Source organism: Theropithecus gelada, chromosome 12 (assembly GCF_003255815.1).
Source record: "Theropithecus gelada isolate Dixy chromosome 12, Tgel_1.0, whole genome shotgun sequence".
Taxonomy (NCBI): Eukaryota; Metazoa; Chordata; class Mammalia; order Primates; family Cercopithecidae; genus Theropithecus; species Theropithecus gelada.
This window is the reverse complement of record NC_037680.1, coordinates 110,138,742-110,162,451: the sequence shown is the minus strand read 5'-3', so window position 1 is coordinate 110,162,451 and position 23,710 is coordinate 110,138,742. Positions and strand designations below refer to the sequence as shown.

The following is a 23,710-nucleotide window of genomic DNA, read 5'->3' as shown; positions in this document are numbered from 1 at the left end:
AAAAAAAAAAAAAAAAAAAAAAAAAATGGGTATGGCCACTTTGGAAAAGTTAGCTCATTTCTTATAAATTTAAACATCCACTTACCAATTCTACATCTAGGTATTTAGTGAATGAGAGTTAAAACGTATATCCTCATAAAGACATAAATGTTCCTAGCCCCAAACTGGAAGCAATCCTAATGCCCATGAGCAGGTAAAGGGATGGACAAATGATGGTGTATTTAAGCAATGGGATACTGTTCATCACTGAAGAGCAAGGCAGTGCTAGTTCCACCACATGCAACGCATGGATGAATCTCAAAGTCATTATGCCAAGAGAAAGAAAGTAGATGCAAAAGAGTACGTATTGTGTGGTTCCATACATAAGACACTTTAGACAAATAAAATCTGAGCTGTAATTACAGAAGGCAGATCAGGATTGGGAGAGAGGAAGAGGGATTGGCTGCAAATTGGCACAGGGAGTTTTAAGGGGGTTGATGCAAATTATACCTCAGTTTGCTGATGGTTACCAGATGTTTATGTACTTTTCAAACTATTAACTGTACGCTTAAAACATGTATTTTATTATAAGAAAATTATAACTCAGTAAAGTCCATTATTAAAAGTCATTGGTTTATTAAAATGCATAGTTCACTGTCATCCCCTGTAACTTGTCTCCCTTCTTCCACTCTTGCCCCCCTCCAAACCATTTGATCATGGTCAATACATGTGAATTAGATCCTGTCACTCCTCCGCACAAAGCCCTTTAGTGCTTTCCATTGCACTTAAGTTAATTCCTTAACCTAGCCTACAAGAACCTGCACAATTTGACCCCTGCTTAACTGTAACTTTGTTGTGATCTGCTTTTATACATACTCACAACTCACTTACCATGCTGACTTTTCTGCGTTTCTCAGTGCACAAGCTCTCTTTGACCCCCAAAACTTCTTAGTGCTCAGTCTCTCTTTCAACTCTGTTCCCTTTGCTGTTAACTTCAGCTGTTTATTTGGTCTCGTCTGAAATGTTCCTTCTCCTTCCATCCCTGACCACACAGTCCCAGTTGATTTTGCTAATGTACTCTCCTAACACCCTGTACTTTACCTTCATAGCATTTATTACTGTAGCTGCCCTTTTATTTCTGTTATTAACATCCACCTACCCCATTAGACAAGGTTGTGTGAGGGCTGAGTTTACACTGCTTTGCTTACCATTGTATTTCCAGTTTCTAGTACAGTGCCTGGCACATAGACAATACACAGTAAGTACCTGTTCGGTGAAAACCAACAGATTTTAAAGAGACAGTATTTTAAAAGCACTTTTTAAGTTGGGGAACTCCAAGTAAATTGTTTCCGTTGACAGGAGGTTTATGTGAGAATTGTATGCTAGCCTCATATTACTGTAATACAAAATATTGAACTCAGGAATCTCAGAAAGAGATTCTGCTGTGGTCTAATAAAGTTAAAACTTCTAAGGTTCATACTATTGTTGTCTCTTCAGAACACTCAACCTTCCCCCACCCCTCCAATTTACATCCTACTTTTTAAGAATTTTGTTTGAACTGAAAACTTGGTTTTCCCCTTCCAAGCACCAGGGGATCTTCTAAAGCAAGAATCTGTGTCCTCAAACATAGTGCATGCTGGCCCATTTAATAAGCATAAAATCACCCAACATATTTTAAATATAGGCAGTCCGCTTGTACTGTTCTGATATGCAGAAATTTCATTACTATCGTTTAGTTATATAACATCAGTCCCCCAGCAAGATGGTTAAAATTTCAGCAACCATGGTATATGGTATATTAACTGTAACTGAATAAAGTACACACTTGACTGCCAGCTCTTCAGGGCACAATTCATCACATAAATAACACATGTGCACCATAAGCAGTAACCGGTCACTTCTTTCAAGTCTGCTAGTGGTTTGTCGCTGCGTGTACACTTCACTTCACTTCCCTACACAGACAGCAAAGCATGTGGTTGTGTTGCCTCCCTTTATCCCAGTGCTAAACCCACCATGACATTTTACAAGAATACATGATCAAAAGAGGGAATTGGCCAACAGAGAAGAAAGTACACAAAGAAACAAAAGTATATGGAGTTATAGAAGCAGCGGCAACTTGTGGGAATGTTGACCCTGCTGTCACTCAAGCAACTCTGGATGTTGGAAGCTGATCCAAACTTAGAAAGGAGTATGACAGTTTGCTACAGGACAGGAAAGATGTCACTACATATTATAAGCTATACAATGAGAAGAAACCAAGCCCTGTTTAAACTACTCTTCATATGTAATTTACAAAGAAAACATTTTAATTCTCAAAAATTCTAGTATTTTAAATTATAGTATAAATATTGGTTTTACTGTTTTTTCCTTTCCTAATGCATGTATAATATTAATAATGAAGAGGGTTTTAAATGTTACAACAAAAATTTTTAAGTGTCATGGAACGATTGTAATTTTTCCATTGATTAAGATTGTTTTGCACAGTTTCACCTGGTACTGTTAGTCTTGCACTACTGCGTAAAATAAAGGCTGACTGTACTTATTTTGGGGGTTTTTCTTTGGTTGTTGGGGGGTTTTTGGTTTGTTTTTGTTTTTAGCTTTCTGTAGTTTTCTGCTAATTAACACAATAGAGCATCTCTCTTTTGTTTTCTGTATTTGATGCTGTAACCAACTTCCTTTTATTTTGATAATATGAAGGTTATTAATTCCTAGCTCTCTAAGAAAAATAATATACTAAGAAAAATAATATTCCTTTTATTTATAGCTGACAACAGCTGTTTGAGACCTATTGATAGAAATGGGAAGCTTCTTTGTCCAGGTAAATCTTTTTGATAACTTTCAAAAGGTGGCTTATACTCATCTTTCTTTCTTGATACCTTAAGTAGTGGCCTCCAATACCTAATATTTAAAAATTACCTGTTGGAAACTGATTTATAGGACATATTTTCATCCAGGTATCTTACCCTTGTATTACAGAAAATCTTAACCAGAAACAAACACTTCTGTTTTCTAAATGAAACACTGTTCTTTCTGACTATCTGATTCTCATTTTAGTCGTGGGTTTGATCTAGTTATATTTTTTCCAACTTTATTTTCAAAGTTTTTCCATTTGCTTTGCTAATTTTATTGTGATACCAATTATGAAATAAAATCTTCAGTTCTCATCTCTATCAGCTCTTACCTTAGATTTAATTTAGTCATGGATGAGCCTAATTATTGATGGTAATAACAATCTCAACTTTAAACTTCGAAGAAGCTGGTTCTTCATTTATGGATTGATTTGGATTATCTGGCTTTTAATCCATATAAACAACAGCTCTTTGAGCAAGTCATTTTTATTAAGTAGGAAACTAGACGTTCATAGCTTCCTTTTAGCATTGTTATGTAGAAAACAGGAACAAAATATCCTAGAGTATGGAAATTGAAAATCAAACCTGATCATAGTGCATGTAATCCTTTTGCCTGAAGTGCAATTCGTTTTTCTTCTTTCTTGATATTCTTGATTTTCAGAGAAATACTGATTTGAATATTTTATTTTTCTTAGAGAGCTAGGAATTAATAACCTTCATCATGTTATCAAAATTTTTTTAAGTGCCGGACAGCTATACTTTGAAGGAAGCAGAATTGAAGATGGGAAGTTCATTGGGACTGTGTCTTGGAAAAGCACCAAGTTCCTGTCAGGTAAAATAAGGTCACTTGTTTCAAAACAAAATCAACCCTTCCATAACCAGAATTATAACTAGTACCTTAACTACTCCAGTAATACTGTTCTTCTCTAAAAGTATTTTTCTTAAATGATACATTTTATTTTAGGATTACATCCTTATAGTTCTAGATGTTTAAATATAAAATATTACCCCAAAGCATATTTATGTTTCTTTTTCTATGAAGATTTTGTGGTTAAAAGGAATCTTTAATGTTGAGTGGCCACCACTTTCAACCATTATATTTCGTAAGTTCTAAGATACACCTTCTTTTTCCCACGTTTTAACATCTGTGAGATTAGGTTGCATCTTACAGTCAGGGGCGTTCTGCAGTTATAGCTAGCACTGGTACAGAAAATAGTAAGTATAACAGTCAGTAGCGTTTTAGGTTTAATGAAACACAGTTTATTAATTTTGGACTTAATTACTCTCTGCACTAATATAATAGTCTGAGAGCAGCCTCCCTTTCCCCTTGTCTTTATCAGTGTCCGTTTTCAGTATAAAACACCATCAGGTTTGACCTTTGCCAGAAGCCATTTGTAAGAAGCTAATCAGCTTATTACAGTGGAGAAATCATAAGGATATTCTTATTGTAAATACCCTGTAGCAGGGTAATCTGGACTCAAGTCAGGTTGTCTGTGGTTCCCAAATTCACTTCATTACTTTCCCAACCACTTCCCCCTTCATTTGCTTTCCCCTGAACTCTAGCAAATAGTAGTGCATGAGAAGCTGATAGGAGGGAAAACTGACAAGTGAGGCTGAGTTAGAAAGGAAAAGCAGGGCTATAAGGAACGGAATAAGAGATCAGATTTGTATTTTTCCTTTGGAGTCTTGAGAATTGTAATATTTGAATCGCTTGGCAGAAAATAAAATCATAACCAAGTGACTCAGAAAAAGCTTATTAATACTAATTGTGTATAGTAATTACAAATTCCTTTTGGGAGTGATCGAGACAGAGATGGAGATCATAGTAGAAGACATAGTGTATGTTGGCTGGGCATGGTGGCTCACATCTGTAACCCCAACCCTTTAGGAGGCTGAGGCGGGTAGATCACCTGAAGTCAGGAGTTCCAAGACCAGCCTGGCCAACATGGTGAAACCCTGCCTCTACTAAAAATATAAAAAATTAGCCAGGCCTAGTGGCACGCACCTGGAATCCCAGCTACATGGGTGGCTGAGGCAGGAGAATCACTTGAACTTGGGAGGCAGAGGTTGCAGTGAGCCAAGATCACTCCACTGCACTCCAGCCTGAGCCACAAGAGCAAAACTCCATCTCAAAAAAAAAAAGAAAGAAAAATAAGTAGTGTGTGTGAGAGACATTTATTAGGAGTAAAAAACATTGATGGTGAAGCAAGTTTATACTTCTGGGTAGGCAAAATTATTGCTTAAATTGTAACATTAAGTTACTAATCATAGTCATATTTTCATATAAATTGGGATTTTTTGTTAAAGTTTCATGGGCCCTTGGCTTTACATTTTTGAAAGTAAATAATACGTTTATTGGATTTTTAAGTTCAGATTAAATTGCATTTACACGTCTATCTTGATGTTAGTTGTTCCTGTTTTTTGCAATGGGGAGTGACATTCAACCTGGGACAGAAATGGAAATTATAGTAGAAGAAACAATATCTGTGAGAGATGTAAGTAATTTTACCCTTTGTTTTCAGAGGCTGTGTGTGTTTGTATGTTTGCTGTGAGAAACAGTGGTATCCTGTGTTAAGATCTGGAGGTCCTAAACTAGGCCTAATATAATATACTTCAGAGAATTATATGTACTCACTAGAGGAATTATTTTATTTTGGGAGCTTGAAAATTGGTGAACCAACTGGATTTTTTTTTTTTTTAGACAGAGTCTGAACTTTGTCACCCCAGGCTGGAGTACAGTGGCATGATCTCAGCTCACTGCAACCTCTGCCTCCCGGGTTCAAGCGATTCTGCTGCCTCAGCCTCCTGAGTAGCTGGGATTACAGTTACCTGCTACCACACCTGACTAATTTTTGTATTTTTAGCAGAGATGGGGTTTCTCCATGTTGGCCAGGCTGGTCTCAAACTCCTGACCTCAAGTGATCCACCCGCCTCGGCCTCCCAAAGTGCTGGGATTACAGGCGTGAGCCACTCCATTCGGCCTCTACTGGAAATTTTAAATGATTACAATTTTTTTTCTTTTTATCAATAATACTTTTTTATTAACAGAAATGTTGAATATGCAGGAATTGATTAAAAGAAAAAAATGAAAACCTCTCATTATCCTTTATGCTACCAATATTAACATGTTGGCATATTTTTTCTAGTATTTATATACACACACAGTGGTATGAATGTTTGTATATATGTGTGTATGTGATAAAGTGAATAATTATATTGCTGTTATTGAGAACTTAGACCTTTAGTATTGGAAAACAGAGAGACAAATAAAATCAATGTGGTTTAAAAAAAAAACCTGTTCTCCTGAATTTGAAATAGAAAAGTCTGAATGAACTTCATGTATTTTTTCTTAAAAAAATTTTTTTCCAGCTCTGTCCATTGATACAAGTTAGAAAGAGTGACCAGCCTGGTAGCAGCAGAGTACCCCTGGCGCCCAGATTATGGCTGCCAAATACCATTTTCTACGAACAGGAACCAGGGCATCTTAGAATAATGGCTGGTTATGTATCTAGGTCAGGAAATGTCTAAGATGAGCCTGAAACATCTTACCATCACAGAAAGCAGTGAAGCCGCTAACAAAGACTATTGGAATTATCAAAGAGATTGAGGAGCTCACTAGTCAAAGATGAGACAATTTGAACGTCAGTGAGAAAAATAACAAAAATTAATTGAAACAAGTACATAAAATCTGTAAATCTGTGAGTTCATAATGATCCTATACAAAAATATGCACTGTTACCTATAATGGATGCTAGGCAACCATAAAGGTAAAAAATAAAGCATTTTTTTTTTCCTGTTTTTCCCTTGCAAACTATATCCCAGGGTAGCTAAGCAGATAATAAGTTTTATTTATAAACATATTCCAACTAATAAATGAAGAAGGCATTTTAGAATTTTACATTTTTTCAACTCCTAATAAATTAATGAACCTAGGCAATGATCCTCAAAGATTGCTAACCCAAAAAAGAGCAGCACTCAGGCAACATAGAAATTCAGAACAATACCCCATGCCCTTATTGCAAAAAAACCAAACAACTGGACCTGAGTCTGAATAAGCCTCTAGGTCTAACTACCAGTTTATGGGAAATACAGGAGGCATAGGAACAGGTTAAATTCATCACAGGTCTGCAGTTAGCCAAATGTAGATCAGAAAACTCTTCTACAACAGATAAATTGCAGGAGATGAGGACAACCTATAGGTCAAAAGGGGCTTAAAAGACATAGCAACCAGTTGCAATGTATGGACTTTATTGGGACCCTAATTCAAGCCAAAGGAACTTTAGTAATAATTTAACAGAAAGTAGAGAAATTTGAACATTAGTTGGATATTTGTTGATATTAAAGAATTCTTAATTTTTTAGCTGTCATAATCATTGTAGGTTTTTAAAAATCTTTGTCTTTTAGAGATGCATAATAAATATTTACAAATGAAATTATATATCTGGCATTTGCTTCAAAAAAATCTGAGGCAAGGGCAGGGGAAGTGAGTGGGTTACTGACACATAAAACTGGCCATGGCAATACAAGCTAAGCATCCCTGATCCCAAAATTCAAAATGCTCCACAATCTGAAACTATTTTTTAAAAAATTAAATTGACACATATTTATGAGACACATTTTAATATTCTGGTACATATGTATGTTGTGTAATGATTAAATCAGGGTATTTAGCATACTCATTACCTCATGCATTTAGCATTTCTTGCTGGTGAGAACATTCAAGAGCTTTTCTAACTATTTTTTAATATACAATCCTTACTGTTAACCATCATCACCCTACCGTGCAATAGAACAGTAGAGCTTATTCCTCCTATTAGATTGTAACTTCGTACCTGTTGACCACCCTCTCGCATCCTCCCCTTACATCTCCCCCTCAGTCACTAGTAACTACTGTTTTACTTTCTGCTTCTATAATGTCAACTCTTTTTTTTTTTTTAGGATTCCACATATGAATGAGGTCATATTACGGATAGGCCTTTCTGTGCCTGGCTTCTTTCACTTAACGTGATGTCTTCTAGGTTCATCCATGTTGTCACAAATAACAGGATTTTATTCTTTTTTATGGCTGAATAGTACTCTATTAGTTTGTGTATATATACCACATTTTCCTTACCTATTCATCCATTGTTGGATGCTTAGGTTGATTCAGTATTTTGGCAATTGTAAATAATGCTCCAGTAAACATGGCAGTGCAGATATCTCTCTGACATACTGATTTCATACCCTTTGGATACATACCCAGTAGTGGGATTGGTGAATCACATGATAGTTCTATGTTTAATTTTGTGAGGAACCTCCGTACTGTTTTCTATAATGGCTGTACTAATTTACAGTCTCACCAACAGTGCATAAATGTTCCCTTTTCACCACATTCTTGTAAATACATATTTTCTTTTTTTTTTTTTTTTGATAGTAGCCATTCTAACTGGAACGAGATGGTACCTCATTGTGGTTTTGATTTACATTTCCTTTATGATTAGTGATGTTGAGCATTTTTTGCATGTGTACCTGTTGGCCATTTGTGTGTCTTTTGAGAAATGTTTACTATTAGTCTTTTGCCAATTTTTAAATTAGAATTTTTTTTTCTGTTTAATTGTTTAAGTTCCTTATATAATATATTCTGGATATTAACTCTTTGCTAGATTTTTTTTTTTAAGACAGTCTCACTCTGTCACCTAGGCTGACATGCAGTGGTGTGATCTCAGCTGACTACAACCTCCACCACCAGGGCTCAAGTGATCCTTCCATCTCAGTCTCCCAAGTAGCTGGAATCACAGGCATATGCCACAATGCCCAGCTATTTTTTTCTTTTTTTTTGTATTTTCGGTAGAGATAGTGTCTCACCATGTTGCCCAGGCTGTTCTTGAACTCTTGAACTCAAGTGATCTGCCCGTCTCGGCCTCCCAAAGTGCTAGGATAACAGATGTGAGCCACCATGCCTAGCCCCCTCTGTTAGATTTATACTTTGCAAACATATTCTCCCAATCTGTAGGTTGTCTCCTTACTCTGTTGTTTCTTTTGCTGTACAAAAGCTTTTTAGTTTGATGTAATCCCATTTGTCTGTGTTCTTTTGTTGCCTATGCTTTTGAGGCAACAAAAGCTTATTTTAAAAATTCTTGCCTAACCCAGCGTCATAAAGTGTTCCTCCTATGTTTTCCTTTAGTGGTTTCATTGTTTTGGGTTTTACATTTAAGTATTTAAATCATTTGAGCTGATTTTTGTATTTAGTGAGAGTTAGGGAATCTAGTCTCATTTTTCTAGATATGGAGATCCAGTTTTCCCAGAACCATTTGTTGAAGAGACTATCATTTTCCCAATGTGTGTTCTTGGCGCATCTATCAAAAATCAGTTGGCTGTTAAGTATGTGAATTTATTTCTGGACTCTTTATTCTGGTGCATTGGGCTATGTGTCAGACTTTTTGCCAGTACCATGCTGTTTTGGTTACTGTTGCTTTGTAGTATATTTTGAAGTAAGGTAGTATGGTTCCTCCAGCTCTGTTCTTTTTGCTCAGAATTGCTTTGACTATTTGGGTTTTTTTATGGTTCCATATGAATTTTTTCATCTTTGGGATGAATACTACTTGATAATTGTGCATGGTCTTTTTAATGTGCTTGTTAAATTCAGTTTGCTAATATCTTGTTGACAGTTTTTACATCTGTGTTCATCAGGGATATTGGCCTATAGTTTTCTTTTTGTTGTTGTTGTTGAATCTACACCTGGTTTTGGAATCAGGATAATGCTGGCCTCATAAAATGAGTTTTTAAATATCCACAACTTTTCAATTTTCTGGAGTAGTTTGAGGAAAATTGGTATTCTTTAAATGTTTGGTAGAATTCAGCAGTGAAGCCATTAGGTCCTCGGCTTTTCTTTGGTGAAAGACTTTATTACTGAAAGCATTTTCTCACTTGTTGGCCTGTACAGATTTTCTATTTCTTCATTGTTTAATCTTAGTATATTGTATATGTCCAGGAATTTATCCATTTCTTCTGTGTTTTTAAATTTATTGGCAAGTAGTTGTTCATAGTAGTCTCTTATGATCCTTTGTATTTCTATGGTATCAATTGTAATGTCTGATTTGCATCTCTGACTTTGAGTCTTCACTCTTTTTTTCTTAGTCTAGCTAAAGATTTGCCAATCTTATCTATTAAAAGAACCAGTTTTTAATTTCGTTGCTGTTTTGAATTGTTTTATTAGTTCCTACTTTGTTTATTTCTGCGCTGAGCTTTATTATTCTCTTCTACTTCTTTTGGGTTTAGCTTGTTCTTATGTTTCTAGTTCCTTGAGGTTCATGATTAGGTTGTTTATTAGAAATCTTTCTTCATTTTTGATCTAGGCATCTATTGCTGTGAACTTCCCTCTTAGAACTGTTTTTGCTGTATCCCATAGGTTTTGGTATAATACATTTCTATTTTAGTCTCAAGGCATTTTAAAATTTCTCTTTTACTTTCTTCATTGACTCATTGGTTATTATTATTATTGGTCATGTTTAATTTCCATGTATTTGTAAGGTTTTAAAGTTTTTCTTTTTGATTTCTAGTTTTATACCATTGTGGTTAGAGAAGACCCTTGATATGATCTCTGTCTTCTTAAATGTATTAAGACTTGTTTTGTGGTCTAATGTATGATCTATCATGGATAATGTTCTCTGTGCAGTTGACAAGAATGTGTATCCTGCAGCTGTTGATGGAATGTTCTATAAATATCTGTTAGCTCCATTTGGTCTATGGTACAGTTTAAGTTTAATGTTTCTTTGTTGGTTTTCTGTCTCGATGATCTTTCCATTATTGAAAGTGGGGTGTTGAAGTCCCTATTATTATTGTATTGCAGTCTTGTCCCCCTAGAGGTCTAATAATATTTGCTTTATGTATTTGGGTGTTCTGGTGGTGTTTGCATATATATTTACAATTATTATATCCTCTTGTTGAATCCCTTTTTTCATTATAGATTATATAGTAAGTTATTATATAATGATCTTCTACAGTGACCATTATCAATTATAATGACCTTTCGCAGTTTTTGAGTTAAAGTCTATTTTATCTGACATAAATGTAGCTATTCTTGCTCACTTTTGGTTTCTATTTGCGTGGACTATCTTTTTCCATCCCTTCACTTTCAGTCTGTGTTTGTCTTTAACAGTGTGAGTCCTTTTCAGGAAACATATATAGTTGGGTCTTCTTTTTTTTAACCCATTCCGTTACTCTATATCTTTTAATTGAAGAATTTAATCAAGGTTATTATTGATAAGTAAGAACTTACTCCTGCCATTTTGTTAATGGTTTTCTGGTTGTTTTGTAGATCTTTTTCTTCCTTTCTGGTTGTTTACTTCTGTGGTTTGATGGTTGTCTATGGTGCTAAGCTTTGTTTCTTTTCTCTTTCTTATTTGTGTATTTGCTGTCATTTCTTTCTTTGTGGTTACTGTGGTGCTAAGATAAACAGTCTTGTACTTATAATAGACTATTTTAAGCTGTATCCAACTCAACTTTGGTCATATAAAAATACTCTAGAATTTTTTCCCTTCCCTCTACAATTTATATTTTTATTGCCTTAGTTTACATCTTTATTGTGTCCTTAACCACTAATTGTAACTGATGTTGTTTTTGACTGTTTTGACTTTAAACCTTCATGGAAGAGGATTGATAGATTTATACAGCACCATTGCAACACTGGGGTATTCTGAGTATGATTATGAATTTACCTATACTTGTGAGTTTTATATTTTCTTGTTTTTTCATGATAGTAATTGTCATCCTTTTGTTTCCAGTTGTAGCACTCCCTTAAGTATTTTCTTGTAAGATTGGTCTAGTGGTGATAAATTCCTTTAGCTTTTGCTTATCTGAGATTTTTATCTCACCTTCATTTCTGAAGGATAGCTTTTCCGGATATAATATTCTTGGCTGATGGTGTGTTTTCTTTCCTATATTACCCCTATTTTCTTCTGGCCTGCAAGGTTTCTGCTAAGAAATCCACTGATGGTCTACTGGGGATTCCCTTATATGTGACTTAATGCTTTTCTCTTGTAGCTTTCAGAATTCTCTTTTTGTCTTTAACTTTTGAGAGTCTTATTATAAAGTTCCCAAAGTGGATCCTTTTGTGCTGAATCTAATTGGGGAACCTATGAGTTTTCTGGATCTGGATGTCCATATCTCTCCCGGACTTGGGAATTTTTCACCCATTATTTAATTAAATAGATTTTCTGTGTCTTTTGTCATTCTCTCCCTGGCACTTCTATGATGAGAAAATTTGTTTATTTAATGGTGTCTTGTTGGTCCTGTAGGTTTTCTTCATTCTTTTTAAATTGTTAATTCTTTTTATTCTTCTGACTGGGTCATTTTAAAAGACCTGTCTTCAAGTTCAGAAATTCTTTCTCTGATGAATTTCTGATTCAGATATTAATTATTTTTTCTGATTTTGTTGAATTTTAGATTGTTTGTCTATATTCTCTTGTTTATGAATCTCCTTAAGATCATTGTTTTGAATTTCTCTTCAGGCATTTCATATATACTTTTCTTCAGGGTTTGTTACTGGAGACTTACTGTGTTCCTTTCAGAATATCATCTTTCCTTGGCCCTTCGTGTTTCCTGTCTTATGTTGATATCTTCACATTTACTTGAACACGTATTTTTTCCAATTTTATAGAGTATCTTTTGTGGGGAGGAGCTTTTTCCTATAGATGGATTCTAGGGTGTCTGTTGGAAATGATGTGTTGTTGGCTTTGGTTCTTGGTGGGTTCAGTAGCATGATCCCTACAGCAGTTCTTCAGCTGTAATCCTCATTAATGATGTGTGCAATTGCCTCAATTGCCTAAGTTATGGGTGTTTGTGACAGAGGTGACATGGTTTGGTGGAGGAAAGGGTGCTGGTTTGTGCTGAGACCAAGCAAAACCTGAGCATAGCTGTGTGTTGGTCTCTCTGGGGAGGGGATACTGCCACACTTGCTATTGGGCTGGGTGCAGGCATGTGTGGGCCAGGCAGCTGTGCAGCACTCTCTCTGGGGAGGCAGGGCCACCGCCAGATTGCAAAATCCAAAACTTTTTGAGCACTTTTTGACCCTTTGACATGACACTCAAAGAAAATGCTCATTGGAGCGTTTCAGATTTAGATTTTTGGATTAAGTTTGCTTAGCTGGTAAGTATAATGCAGAGATTCCAAAAAAAATTTTAAAATCCAAAATTTGAAACACTTCTAGTCCTAAGTATTTCAAATAAGGGATACTCAACCTATAATTGGGACTGAGTGATGGGTATTTGAGGATCATTTTACTATTTTCTGCAGGTATTTTCCCAGATTTTCACTGGACTTTTTAACTTTACATTTTTTTAATTTCAAGGAAAGAAGCCACAAAACTTTTCAAAAGTTATCTATCTTCCTTTCTGTACTCTGTTGAACCCCTTGCAGGCAGACTTGTTCCTTGCTATGTCACTGAAATAGCTTATGTCAGGGTCATTAGTGGCCTCCACATTACTATGTCCAGTGAGCAGTTTTTACTCTTCATCTTACTTGCTCTCTCAGCAACATTCGATGTAGCTAATGACTCTCTTCTTTGAAACACTTTTGTCACTGGGCTCCAGAAGGCCACAACTCCAGGTTTTTCTTATATCCCACTGGCCTACCCTTTCTCAGTTTGCTGTCTCCTTCTCTATCTTTGAGCGTTCCGCTGCCCAGTTCTTAGACAGGATCTCGCCCCAGAACATCCAACTGCCACTTGATTGTCTAACAATCATCCAAACCTAGAACATATTCACAGGAAAACTCCTCTTCTCCCTGAAACATACCTGAAAGAAAGAGAATGTCTGTACAAGGGCCTATGTCATCTGGTTCTCTGGTATCATTTTTGTTTTATTTTCAAACCTCCAACCATTTCCCCCTCTTACTTACTCTGCTCCAGCCACACTGGCCTCCTTGCTGTTTCTGAAATAAGGCCTTTATGCTCTCTGTTTCCCCTTCCTAAAACACAATTAAGTTGATTGCTCCATTATTTGATTGTTTTTCTTAAATACAATATTTAAGACTTTCAGTTTTCTTAGAATAATAAGCTTGCTTTCATTCACCCACCATCTTTTAGTATACTATGTTTTTATTGTCATTTTCTAAACATTCTATAATTACATTTTAAAGCCTTCTTTTATTTTTTATCATACAAGTAATCATGGATTTCTTCTCACTTTTTAAACTTCTAGGGGATTAACAGTCCCCCTTGGTTACCACTCTATTCTAGTCCTTTGTCTAGAAGTCACTGTTGCAATCAGATAACATCATCTTATTCACATCAGTAGAGTGTGTGTCCCTCCAGACCTTTGCTGTGCCTATACCAGCATGTGTCTATGTACGTACATACAGAATTGCAGAGTGTGCTTTGCTTCTGTGATTTCTTTTAAATTATAAATGGGATCACTTTGAGTGTATTATACTATAAATTTGTTTCACTTAAAATATTTTAAAGATCTTTTAAGATCAATATATATGAATCTGTTTTTTTCTTTGAACTGCTTTAAGACATTTCCTACTTTTTAAAAAATCTCCCATTAATGTGTATTTTGGTGGGGTTTTTTTTTTTTTTTTTGCCATTTTTCTCTTATTACAAACAGTACAGCAATGACTATCCTTATTTTTGCTCTCTTTTGCTCTAGTGTAATAGAAATCAAATTGTATTTGCTCACTTGTCCAAGATTTAATTAGCAATGTTTTTCCCTCAAGAAATTGTTTTAATTACTATTTTTGTTTCAGTTAAACTTTTGTTAATATTGTCTCATTTTTGCATTATGCCATGACATCACAGCTTGCACAATTCTTGTGAGTTTTAATATGGTCAGTTGTGTGTCATGGATGCTATGATCAGTTGTGTTTCATGGATGCTAAATAAAGGCTAATCTACTGTTATAGGATTCAGAGTTTAATGTCTATGAAATTAGCTTGATTAATCATATCTGGCCAAAGACACACAGTTAATCCTTATAGGAAGAAAGTCATGGTTCAAATCTGGGAGTTGGTGGATGAAACTTTGAACTAAGCCCTGCTTGCAAACACTGGAAATTGTTTTTTCCTCGTCCTGAATTGGCGCCATCTAGCCCTTAGAAAGGAAAGCTGACTCGCGTATTATCTTCTTAACTATGTCTATCTTTACCTATTCAAGAATCATTAAATATAGTCAGACTTAAATAGACCTAGGGTCTGAAAAGGGTATTTGTCCTAGAACTGTAATTCAGAAACAGAAAACTAACATTGGACATTGTTTTTCTTTACAGTGTTTAAAGTTAATGCTGGAGAAATCTGGCCTACAAGGTAAGTTACTTACCATGATGACATATTACTTCAAAGCCTGATAAAAATTTTTTGACAATTTTTTTCTCCAGGGTTATAGGAAAAAAAATTTACAGGGTGTGGAGAAATAAAAAGTAGTTTACACTTCCGTATGTACATAATGAATTCTCCTGGTTCTTGTTGGCATGCTGAAAGAAAACTAGTGGTATAGCTCTGAGTAGAGAACTTAGATAGGATCCAGCAAAGGTACAAAGTAGGAATGTTTTACAGTGTTGGTAGGAGTGTAAATTAGGCCAACCATTGTGGAAGACAGTGTGGCAACTCCTCAAAGACCTAAAACCAGAAATGCCATTGATCCAGCCATCCCATTACTGGGTATATACCCGAAGGAATATAAATCATTCTATTATAAAGATACATGCACCTGTATGTTCATTGCAGCACTATTCACAATAGCAAAGACATGGAATCAACCCAAATGCCCATCAATAATAGACTGGATAAAGACAATGTAGTACATATATGCACCGTGGAATACTATGCAGCTATAGAAAGGAATGAGATCATGTCCTTTGCAGGGTCATGGATGGAGCTGGAAGTCATTATCCTCAGCACACTAATGCAGGAACAGAAAAGTAGACACCACATGTTCTCACTTATAAGTGGGAACCAAACAATGAGAACACAATGACGTAGGGAAGGGAATAACACACATCAGGGCCTGCTGGTGTAGGGGGGGTGTGGGGGTTGGGGAGGGAGAGCATCAGGAAAAATTGCTAATACATTCTAGGCTTAATACCTAGGTGATGGGTTGATAGGTGCAGCAAACCACCGTGGCACACGTTTACCTATGTAACAGACCTGCACATCCTGCACATGTACCCCAGAACTTAAAATAAAAATAAAAAATAAAAAGAAATAACACTAAGATGTATACCACCTGGAGCTACACAGGTCTTCCACTGATTCCTTTCAATCTCATTGATTCTAAATTTCAGTGCATTCTGTCTCATATCAGTATTTTTGTGGTATAGGTGAGGGAATGTAAAATGAATGAAAAAAATAAATCTAAGATAACTGAAGCAGCTTTCCAGGTGAGATCATGTTAATGAGTTTGATGAGACCTCATTCTGATTTCAGTAGAACACTTTGCTGTTCTCAGACTTCATTAACTTGGAGGCCCGTAGCTTTGTTATCTGGAAAGGAAGTTAAGATGCTCTGGATGCAGGACATTCTTCTAGAAGTTACACGCAACGTCTCACTTAACCTCGACAGCAGTCCTACCATGCAGGGGTTATCACACATGCCCACTTTATAGATGAGGAAGCAAAGGCTAAGAAAGGTGAAATGGTTTCCCCAGAGTTATACAGCAAGTATCTAGGTCATTCTGCTTTCACAACCCAAGTTCTTTTCACCATGCTGTACCGTGAAGTAATAGTGTTCACTTTTAACTTACTGGTGGCTTCTTAAAGGTACTTAAATTGAGTTTTTTAATTAATGTAAACTTTTCTGTATTTAAAGCTAGAACTTGGCTGGGCGCAGTGGCTCATGCCTGTAATCCCAACAATTTGGGAGGCCGGGGAGGGTGGATCACTTGAGCCCATGAGTTCGAGACCAGCTTGGGCAACATGGCGAAACCCCACCTCTACAAAAAATACAAAGATTAGCAGGGTACAGTGGTGTGCACCTGTAGTCCCAGCTACTCAGGAGGCTAAAACAGGAGAATCACGAGCCTGAAAGGCGGAGGTTGCTGGGAGCTGAGATCGCATCATTGCACTCCAGACAGGAGTAAAATCCTGTCTCAGAAAAGAAAAAAAAGAAAAAAGAAAAAACTAGAACTATCGATAAAGAAGGTCTGCAAACAAGAGTATAGGGATTCAAAAACTGTGGCCTGTGCCGATAAATATGAGATCTGTTTTATTCTTTGGCTATTTCATGTTTTTGGTGAGTAGGGGGAGTTTTGTGTTCATAAACATTGCTATTATTTTTAATAACCAGGATTTCTTTCTTTTACTGCGTTTAACTTTCTTCCCAACCCCAAAAAGTCTCTTTGCTTGCCTATTCGGATTAAAAAAGCAAAAAATTATCTTCTCATTTCACTAGTGCAGCAAGTATTCTGAAAAACAACTCTTTGATTAAAGTCAATTTAACATGTATAAATATTAACTTATACCAACTGTATTAAAATGCTATTCAGAAAGCACTAGCACTCTGTTTTTGTTAGATTAACTTCTAAGTATATAGGAATAATTTTCTTGTACATATTGACAGTTGCTGGGCAATGTTAGCATCTATTTTCAGCCAAGACACTGAAATAAAACTCAATAATGCTTTGAGAAGGGATTCTATACTTATGTATGTATGTTCATATATGTATACTGATACATGGTGTATGTATGTGGGTACACACAAATAAAGGTATAAAGTAAATATTGTATTAAGCTGGTACAAAAGTAATTGCAGTTTTTGCCATCAAAAGTAAAGGCAGGCCAGGTGTGGTGGCTCATGCCTGTAATCCTAGCACTTTGGGAGGCTGAGGCAGGTAGATCACCTGAGGTCAGGAGTTTGAGACCAGCCTGGCCAACATGGTGAAACCCTGTCTCCACTAAAAATACAAAAAAATTAGCCAGGCATGGTGGTGTGCGCCTGTGGTCTCAGCTGCTCGGGAGGCTGAGGCAGGCAGAAGAATCGCCTGAACCAGGGAGGCGGAGGTTGCGGTGAGCCGAGATCGCGCCACCATACTCCAGCCTGGGTGACAGAGTGAGAATCTGTCTCAAAAAAATAAAATAAAATAAAATAAAATAAAGGCAGAAACTACAATTACTTTTGCACCAACCTGATATAATAGTAGCAAGTGTTGTTTTTATTCATGAGTATACAGTTCTTCATGGGAGAGAGAGAAAATCAAATTGAGGAAATGTAATTTCTTTCATGCTCTGGAAGAGACAATTTACTTAAAAACTAATGAACACTTACCAGCAGATTAACCCCTTTTGATATTCACTTTTCCAGAAGGGCCATTCCTGACACTCTTAAAGCATATTCTGAATTTTTTTTTAATCCCGATTTTGACTCCTTTATAGGAGATGCCTGGCATTTACGAAAAATGGATTGGTGCTATGAAGCTGGGGAGCCTTTATGTGAAGAAGTAAGATGATTTCTATACATTGTACTCTTGCATATGATTATATTTATGTCATATTTTCGTACAAGGTACCCATTCCACTCATGAGAAAGCTTTAATTACTTTCTGTAGGATACAGTTATCTATGAATGGGTGTATTTTACTTTTTTCTTACTATAGTTTTTTGATAAAGGGGAAGTGTCAGTGCAGTGGGAACATTTCTGACATCTGTGGTAAACTCCCTTGCCATGAGAGTATGCCTGTAGGAGGAGTAGTTCATGAGAAGGAAGAGAACTTCACAGAACAAATGACATTTGAGCTCATGAAGGAATTTTATAGATACACTCTGAAGTTTTGGCCCCTTAATGTTTTGATCTCAGAGTTTCTCTGTAAGGTAATGGTGGCAGAATTTGTCTTACCAACCATTCCTAAGTTAGGCTTTGGTCCAAATTCTTGATCCAGCCAAACTCTTAGGGTAGGCTTAGGAATAATTTTATCACAGGATAGTTGGAATCTGGTTAGTCATCTTGTTGGTCCACGTAGCATTATATTTCCCAGTTCAAACGCGTAGCCTTAGAAGTAGACCCAAAATAAAGCTCTCTGGGGAGTCTTAGGGAGCTGTGGTCAGCCGCCCTTTCCCCAGTCTTCACCTGCCTGCTTCCTGTTCTGTAAGAAGGGCCACTGAATGCCAGCAGAAGGTTGATTTAGGCAGCTATGCTGGGTCCTTGCACTGGAATGCTCTTTGCTGTTTAGCAGTCAGTAAGTCAATAGCGAGAGGCCCCTCTTGGGGCCTGGCCAGGAGTTTGACTGCCTGGAGTAAGAAGTGGACCTCAAAGCATCTTTAGGACATAAAATTTGGATGTCAGAAGAATATATTTACCCAAATAGCTTCAGCATGTTCTTCTCTATTAATTCCCAAATTGGCATCAAAGAATTCAGCCAGAAGCCAACTCATTACCCTTGGAACTAGCTTCTCATTCCAGCCTTGCCAGGTATCTTTCCCATCCTAATCTTTAAGAGTGAAATATGGTTTACCCTCCTTATCTTTCATTCTTCATGTTTCCTCTCGGCCTCCAAACTGTCATCTTTTGCACCCCTTCCGTGACCATTCCCATGCTTGGCTCCAGGTCCAAGCTTTCGTATGCCTCTCACCTAAATTATTATGGCTTTCCTGGGCCCAGGCATTCCCTCTTCAATGTCATGCATATTTCTGCCAAATTGATCTGGAAAATCTCCTCAGAAATCTTGTGTGGCTCCTTTATTTCTATTTCACGTCCTATGGTTAGTGCCTGCCCTTCCAGTCCGGTGTGACCACCTGGTACTTTCCACTCGAATTAGTGTGGCCTCAGCGCTTTACGAAAACAAGCCATATTTATTATCAACCTTAACTTGGCCCTTGTCCTTTTTTTTAATGAGAAATTCCTTTTCTTATTTTCTCTAGCTTTCCAAATCCAACCCATCTTTTTAGGATGAATTAAAATGTCATCTTCTGTAAATCAGTCTCTCATTTCTCATCTCATCTAGCTTCCTTGCCTCAGATCTTTTGTCATACTTACAGCTTATGCCCCACAGTTTAACAAATAGTGCTGTACTGATTTTATAGTCTTAGCTTATTTCCTGTGTCTTCAATATCTGCTTTATTATTCATTTAATTTTTGAAAAGATAATAGAGGCATGGGGTTTTAAAAAGATCCAATGATCTGTTCCTTTCAGAAGTCATAAGTGACAAAAAAGCATTTCTGTCTTCCCAGGATGCAACACTGAAAGAACTTCTGGTATGTTCTGGAGATACTTTGCTTTTAATTGAAGGACAACTTCCTCCTCTGGTAAGATTTTACTTCTGCATAGACATCTCGTAAGTAAAAATTACTGTTACCTGATTACAGAGATGATATAGCCTCATTTAGGGAAAACGGGGAAATTCAGACAGTCATAAAGAGAATAGAGAACTTTCCCCAAATGCTGTCAATCAGATATGTTTCCTAACTTATAAATATTCTCACACAAAATTAAAATCAATTATGTATAACATTTTTATTTCCTGCTTTTTATATTTTAACCTTCTCATAAAATCCAAAAATAATCATCATATCCAAGGTAATGTTTTACTAATTTAATTCATCTATATCCTCATTGTTGGAAACTTACCTTGTTTTTACTATTTTGTTTTTATAAATAGTATTGAAATGAGTCCTTCTGAAAAGAGTTCTAAATGTGGAATTCCTAAGTCCAGAGGTGTGACCTCTTTAAAGCCTTGATGTTATATGCAGTAGCATATGAGAAGGCTCATTTCACGCCCTTTAGTAAGCATTGCATAGCACTACTTTCTAAAACCTATATCGTTTCTTTTAAACTGAGGATGCACACAAAGGTGAACCCAAAAGAGAAACAAATGGCCCCAAATTCCAAGATTCAGATAACTATTTGCTTATGATTAGAAAATTCAGACAGTACAGAAGGCTATGAAATGAAAAGCAGAAATCACTTCTACACCTTTTCTCTCCAGAGAGAGCCACAGTTAGCTGATTTTTCATCATGTATTCTTCTGAGAAAAACATGACACGTATTTGTTTGCTGAAGGCAAATATGAGCATATCCTTTTTAAGTATTCTCTACATTGTTTTACACTTGTTTTATTTGCTTTTATTCACTTACTGTGTCTTGCGAAGCTCCTCACATCAGCACATACACACCTACCTTATTATTTTTCACAACTTTGTAGAATTCTATTATATTTTGTTCAATGGTCTTTAAAGTTAATTTTTGAATAGGCAGTACTCATGATACAAAATTCTAAGTGTTATGAAAAGCTGGGCCAGGAAAAGCAAGTGTCGCTACTGTTTCTGGCTCCAGCCACCCAGCATCCTCTCCCCAACAGGCGGCTGCTTTTCTCTGCATCCTTCCAAAGGGCTGTGCTTTTTAATATACACACATACTTGCACACACTGAAGTGTGCTAGTTTTTCCCACCTCATTTTTTGTTACTGAATAATTTTAGTAGGTTTATTAAGAGACAAAAGGTAGGCAAGGTGCAGTGCCTCATGCCTGTAATTCCAGTACTTTGGGAGGCCAAGGCAGGCAAATCGCTTGAGTTTAGGAGTTCAAGACCAGCCTGGGCAACATGGTGAAACCCTGTCTCTTTTCAATAAAAATTTTAAAAGTAAAAAAAAAAAAAAAAGAGAGATAAAAGGTGTTATTGTTACAACACTTAATTTCAAACAATAAACAATGAGAATGTGAAGACTAACCATGTAAAATATTTTAAATACATAGTTCACTGTGTATATACATAGCATATACATCCACACATACACATATTTATTCCTTTTTATTTGCACAAAAGATTATTTGCTAGGCAGCCTATTCTGTACCTAGATTTTTCCCATTAATATTTTATCTCCAAGTATATGCTGTAAAGCTATCTCATTCAATTTAGTAGCTTCATAATATTCCATTGTTTGGAGGACTATAATTTATTTAACCAGTCTCTTTTTGAAGAATATTTAGGCTGTTTCCAGTCTTTTGTTGATGCAAGTAACAATGTAAAAAATATATATATAATATATATAAAATACATATATATAATACACACATATATAATATATATATGTGCCATTTTGCTTGTATATATGAGTATATCTATAGGATAAATTCCTAGAACTGAAATTGCACAGTCTTTTTTTTTTTTTAAACAGGGTCTGGCTCTGTCACCCAGGGCTGAAGTACAGTGGCATGATCACAGCTCACTGCAAGCTCGATCTCCTGGGCTCAAAGTGATCTTCCCACCATAGCCCCTAAGTAGCTAGGACTACAGGCACACTGTGCCTGGCTAGTTTTTAAACATTTTTTTATTTTTGTCTCACTTTGTTGCCCACACTGGTCTTGAACTCCTGGGCTTAATCGGTCCTCCCACCTCAGCCTCCCCAAAGTACTGGGGTTACAGGTGTGAGCCACCAAGCCCAGCAAAAAATGTTTTAAAGAGGGTCCTTGAATTTGGTTCATGGTTCTTGGTCCCATAAACAATTTGCAAGAGTATTCTTGCATATATGGCTTTCTATGCATGCACTAGTGTATCAGAATGTAAATTCCTAAACATGGAATGGCTGGGTCAAAGGACTTGCACATTTTAAAATATGACAGGTATAGGCAAATTATTCTACAGAAACTTCTCCGCAGTTTATATTCCTGCTACCAATTTACAAGTGTTCAAGTTTACCCATATTTTCACCCACATAATTGTCTGGTTTTTGACAGTCTGCTAGGTGAAAAAAAATGGAATTTTGTTATTCTGATTTACATTTATTTAATCGAATGAAGGTCAAATATTTGTTAATCTTCACTAATCTGATAAACAGAAAAATATTCTAATGCACATTTCTTGAACTATCTATTTTAAATGTTTTAGGTGGTTAATTTTTATTCTCATCTTCTATTGTTGGAAATTAAGTGCTGCAACAATAGCACCTTTTCTCTCTTAATAAACCTGTTAAAATTCTTCACTAACAAAAAATGAGGTGGGAAGAACTAGCTCAATAAGTAAAACTGAAATTACAGGGTATGTGTAAGACAGTGGGTTTATTTCCTTTAGTTTGTATCAGAAACCAAACTTAGATCAATGGGCTTTTGCATCTGTGTGATAAATGGCGCTGCTGGGACTGGTATCCTGGGTCAGCAGTGCTTGGACAGCGCCTGGAAACACTGGTATAGTGTGTTCAAGCAAATGCATTGCTCTTGTTTATGCTTCTCATTTATTTTATCTACTAAGATACTTCTAAGCAAGGGACATTTAGTCCAGTCACCCCAAAGTCTGATTTTTATGATTTTAAATTTTTGATTGTAAAAACAACAAGTATAATTTATGACAGTTAATAAATCTAAGAGGAAAAATGGTAAGTTCAAGAACATCTTAGGTCATCAAGATGTTTCTTTCTATGGAAGTGAAAGTGGAGTTTCACTTAATCTTTGTAATCGCAGCGGTTAAACATGCTCCATTCTTCAGGGTTTCCTGAAGGTGCCCATCTGGTGGTACCAGCTTCAGGGTCCCTCAGGACACTGCGAGAGTCATCAGGACCAGACCAACTGTACTTCCTCTCGGGGTGGAGTTTGGAGAGCCGCTTTCAGCCAAGGTGAGAACAGAATGGGATTTCAGCAGCCAGTGCATCATAAAGAGAAGTAAATTGACTGCCTGTGCTCTGAGAGTCAATTGAAATATTTATTTTTAAAATGTAAGATCTTGAAAATCAAGGCCTATTAATTTCATAAGTCATTCCAGACATCACATAATAACACCGGGCTATTTCTGTACATGCTCTGTAACCTCTGTAAAGCACTACATATCTTGTTTATTATTATATCAATATATTACACTTTCCAAAGACTTTTATGTATCTCTCAAGATCCTCAGGGCAACAGGGGCCCCATTTATCACCGTGTACCAGAATACTGAGTCTTCAGCCAATTCTAGTGATGTCATTTTAGCTCACAGGGGCAGAGACCAGGAG

At 36.3% G+C, this 23,710-nt stretch overlaps 1 protein-coding gene across 2 annotated transcripts in view; it reads left to right on the top strand.

Moving 5' to 3' along the window:
• The window catches only part of USP40 (ubiquitin specific peptidase 40), a 93,601-nt gene that overhangs the window by 49,530 nt on the left and 20,361 nt on the right, over positions 1–23,710 (top strand). For both annotated transcript variants that reach the window (XM_025405196.1, XM_025405197.1), the window contains 7 exons: positions 2,744–2,797; positions 3,572–3,660; positions 5,237–5,323; positions 15,071–15,107; positions 18,170–18,234; positions 19,962–20,036; positions 23,209–23,335. In XM_025405196.1, coding sequence (XP_025260981.1) covers positions 2,744–2,797; positions 3,572–3,660; positions 5,237–5,323; positions 15,071–15,107; positions 18,170–18,234; positions 19,962–20,036; positions 23,209–23,335 — 534 coding nt within the window. The remainder of the gene's footprint in view (positions 1–2,743; positions 2,798–3,571; positions 3,661–5,236; positions 5,324–15,070; positions 15,108–18,169; positions 18,235–19,961; positions 20,037–23,208; positions 23,336–23,710) is intronic.